Source organism: Sus scrofa, chromosome X (assembly GCF_054392235.1).
Source record: "Sus scrofa isolate SSC_HxYL_T2T_F1_AM1 chromosome X, Sscrofa_HxYL_maternal_Yorkshire_Landrace_v2.0, whole genome shotgun sequence".
In the NCBI taxonomy this organism is placed as follows: domain Eukaryota; kingdom Metazoa; phylum Chordata; class Mammalia; order Artiodactyla; family Suidae; genus Sus; species Sus scrofa.
Window position 1 is genome coordinate 48492076 of NC_139401.1, and position 4066 is coordinate 48496141.

General features: G+C 58.4%; 1 protein-coding gene across 1 annotated transcript; it reads left to right on the forward strand.

Moving 5' to 3' along the window:
- Positions 1 to 1145: 1145 nt before the first annotated feature.
- Positions 1146 to 3755, forward strand: EZHIP (EZH inhibitory protein). The gene has a single exon (XM_021080211.2). It carries the CDS (start codon positions 1221 to 1223, stop codon positions 3441 to 3443), a length of 2223 nt encoding a protein of 740 aa, XP_020935870.1. The 5' UTR covers positions 1146 to 1220; the 3' UTR covers positions 3444 to 3755.
- Positions 3756 to 4066: the final 311 nt, after the last annotated feature.

A 4066-nucleotide genomic window follows, 5' to 3' on the forward strand; every position in this document is an offset into this window, starting at 1 on the left:
AGCAGGTTACAAAACAATATGTACACATAAGTAATTCATTTTTATAAAAGCAAAAGGACTGATTTATGAATGGCCATTCTACCAAAAAATAAACATCCTCACTACTTGCCTTTGGGTATATGGGAACCTAGGTTCTAGTTTTCCTTACATTTGCTTTTCTGTTTTGGGTACAGAACAGTAATAATGACTTTCATAATAATGACTAAAAATTAGTTTCCAAATATTGCACTCCAAGCCTGTGCATCACACCATGTTTATATTAACTGAAACTAGAGAGTAGAGCAAATCGATTAATGTACATTCATTAGTGGATTACTATACAGCCCATACAAACGGTGATGCATCTTTAAGGGCAACATTACCATTAATCCCAGGCAATCTGTGTATGTTCAGGGTACAAGGCAGGAGGAAGAATCGTGCTGGAAAATTTAAATTCACCCTACCCTCCCACCCCCGGACTTGCCAAAATGCTGAACTTCCTGAGCCAAGACCCCAGTGTAGGCCCCATCCCTTTGCTCCCTTTCAGGCCACTGTCCAACCAGATTTCTGAGTTGGGTTACCCAGATGCCTGGAGGAGTTCTGGGACCGTCCCCTTTAGGGTCACAGATACGGGTCCAGTGTCCTGACCATATTCCAGGAGGGATGACTAGCTAGGGACTGAGCCAGAGTGGTGCTACAGGCTAGGCTTACTTGGGGTGACTCAAAGTGTTTATATAGACAGCCTCTCTATGCCTGCCTCCTCTTTTGAAACACACATACTCCTAGATAAGGATGGGGAATTCACAGCATTGGTCCAGCCGGGTTCAGTCGGGCCTGGGTGATGAGGCTGACGGGACTGACGGGGCGAACGGGACTGATGGGGTAAGAGGGGTGGATGGGGCAGAATGGGCAGACAGGACTGACGGGCGGACGGGACTGACGGGGCGAACGGAACTGACGAGGCGAACGGGACTGACGGGGTGAACCGGAAGGATGGGATGGATGGGGGGATGGGGCAGACCAGACCCCAAAGTGTGGAGCACACCCCCCTGCTCCGCGCTAGATGGAGCCAGTTTTGCCCGCTCTCGGAGGGCGAGATGAGAGTCACGTGACGCCCAGCTCGCCAATCAGAAGGAAAGACTCTGCCAGGCCCGCCCACCCTCCTCACTCTGGGCGTCCCGGGCTCCAGTGAGGCAGCGTCTGCAGCTTCGCTCTCCGGTCTTGAGCTAGAATCTGGCATTATGGCCACCCAGTCGAGCTTGGAGAAAGAGCAGCAGCCACAGCAGGGTGAGGTGCCTGCAGAGCCGAAGAATGGCGTCACTTCTGCGCCTGGCGACACCCGTGAGACCGAGAACCCCGATCCTGGTGCCTTGGTTTCCAGCGACTCCGGTGACCCGTCTCCGTCGGGTGGCGGCGCTCCTCAAGGAGACACAGTGAGTTCGTCCTGCGATGTGGCCGATGCCGGCACCATTTCGCTCACTGGGGCAGATGTGGGGCCGCCCTCGGTGGAGGGTGTGCAGGAGAGAGGGTGCCCCGACCTCCAAGGCGGCGGAAGTTCCCCTGCGAAGCTGATCTGTTTGGTGCTCGAGACGGGCCAAGGCATCCAGATCGCACCTTCGGGCAGTGGAGGCGCCATCGGGCAAGCAGCAGGGGGCGCTGGCCAGCGTCCCACCCAAACCACGAGCCCGGGGAAGAGCAGTGGGAAGAAGCGGCCCCGCGGTGAGGAGGCTGCCCCAGTTCAGAAGCTTCCACGGCGCTGTTTGTTTCCCGGGGCTGCCGGGCCCCAGTGGTCCATGCCTTCACCACCATCTTCTCCGAGGTCTGAGCCCAGCAGCTGCGGCCATTCTCAGGCTTCTCAGCAGAGCAACGCATCGCCGCCGGGTCCTGCCCTCCGAAGCAAGACCAAAGCACCAGGCCCTGCTCTTTGCGGTCAAGCAGCCAGGCCAGGCCCTGCCCTCCGCCGCCGCAGCCACGCCACCGCATCGGGCCCTGCTCTTCGCAGCCGTTCATCCGTGCAAGGCCCTGCCCTCCGCGGCCACACCACCCCGCAGGGTCCTGCTCTCCGCAGTCAAGCAGTCAGTCCAGGCCCTGCCTTCCGCCGCCACACCACGCAGCCAGGCCCGGCTCCTCGTAGCCACGCATCTGGGGCCCGCGCTACTGTTCGCAGCCGTGCAGCTGAGCAGCGCTCTGCTCGCCACCACCGCCGTGCACCAGAGCCAGGCCCAGCTCACCGCCATATACCCGCGCCAGGCCCTGCTCTCCAGCACCATGCATCCGTGCCAGGCCCTGCTCAACGCCGTCGCGGTGCACCCGAGCCAGGCCCAGCTCGCCGCCGTATACCCGCGCCGGGCCCTGATCTCCCGCGCAATGCATCGGAGCTAGGCCCTGCTTGCCGCCGCCGCCGCCGCCGCGGTTCGTCTGCTCCAAGCCCTGCTCCTCGCCGCCGCCGTGGTTCAGTCCCAGATCCTGCTGCTCGCCGCCGCCGTGGTTCAGTCCCAGATCCTGCTGCTCGCCGCCGCCGTGGTTCAGTCCCAGATCCTGCTCCTCGCCGCCTCCGTGGTTCAGCACCAGGTCCTGCTCCTCGCCGCCTCCGTGGTTCAGCACCAGGTCCTGCTCCTCGCAGCCGCCGTGGTTCAGCACCAGGTCCTGCTCCTCGCCGCCGCCGTGCTCCAGCGCCAGGCTCAGCTCAACGCCGCCGCGGTGCTTCCGCGCCAGGCCCTGCTTCCCGTCGCCGTGCATCTGGGGACACCAGCCCGCCAGGTCCTGCTCTCCGTGGCCGCGCATCCGGGCCAGGCCCTGCCCTTCGAAGCCGCACATCCGGGCCAAGCCCTGCCCTCCGAAGCTGCGCCGCCCAGCTAGGCCCTGCCCTCCGAAGCAGCAGCACAACTCCAGGCTTTGTCCTCCGGAGCCGCGCCACTCAGCGAAGATCAGCCCCTAGCAGCAGCTCCTCTTCATCCGAGTCTGCTGGCCAGAGTCCTCCTCCGTCCCCTGGTTTCGCCTCAGGACGGCGAATCTCTCAGAGCAGCTCAAGCTCTCCTGAGCCTGAGCAAGCAAGCCTTGCTACCGAGCGTCCCTGGCACGCAGTCCGTATGCGTGCCTCCTCACCCTCTCCTCCTGGTAGGGGCTATCGTCTCCCAGTGCAGTTTGGTGAGAATTTCTCCTCCTCATCCACCTCCTCTTCCCCCGCCCTCCGTCCCCTCCCTCTCCTACCTCCCTCCCCTGTTACCCCTGCTCGTGGGTCTCCTGGCCAGAGCTCCTTTTCCTCCTCCTCCACTAATTACTCTGGCCGCAGTTCCCCTTCCTCTTCTCCTAGGTTTTGTGGTCTGAGCTCCATTTCCACTCCTAGTCCTGCTAGCCTTAGGCGCATCCTGCTGCCTGAGCTTGATGCCCTGAGCCCTCTCTCTTCAGGAGAGCCGGCTGAGACAGGGAGCCCGCCTCCCTCTCCTACACCTCCTGTGCCTTGATCCTTCAACAGCATCTTTGTAAGGCCCGCAGAAGGAATCAGCAGCCACCCACTGCCCTAAATGGGCTGCTTGTTCTGCGGTTACCTGTGAGGTTTGTTTCCAAGTGTTCTAGCCCTTAACCAACATTAATGAGCAGTTTTGAAGCCTCTTCTTATAATGGCCCTCTCTAGCAGTTATCTGCTGTTAGCACTTGATTCCAGACCCCCCACCAAAGCCTGCTTTTGCCCCTAGGCTGAGATTTCCCTTTTCCAAGTTGCATTTATAAAATGAAATTGTTGAATGAATAAAATTAAATGTTGATTTCATTAAAAACTGTAGCTTTTTTATTGTCCAAAAAAACTTAATCCTATGTTTTATTTATAGGACTTAAGAACGTTGTTGGCATACTAGCTGACTCATTGGGAGGGAGAGAATAAAATACCTAGCATTTATTTCTTTCTCCTGTCTAACATGGAGTTCAGTCCCGGTGATTCCCACTTATATGCCATATATCCTCTTTGCATAGGTGAGTAGCAACTTGGACAAAAAAAAGGAGCAGAGGTTCAACCCAAGGTGGCTAGAGAAGCAGAGCGATGGAGATACCCACATTGAAAGAAGCAGGGTGCGACCCTGTGTGGATGAGG

Coding starts and splice junctions, on each gene's coding strand:
- EZHIP (XM_021080211.2), top strand. CDS start 1,221: ATGGCCACCCAGTCGAGCTTGGAGAAAGAGCAGCAGCCACAGCAGGGT.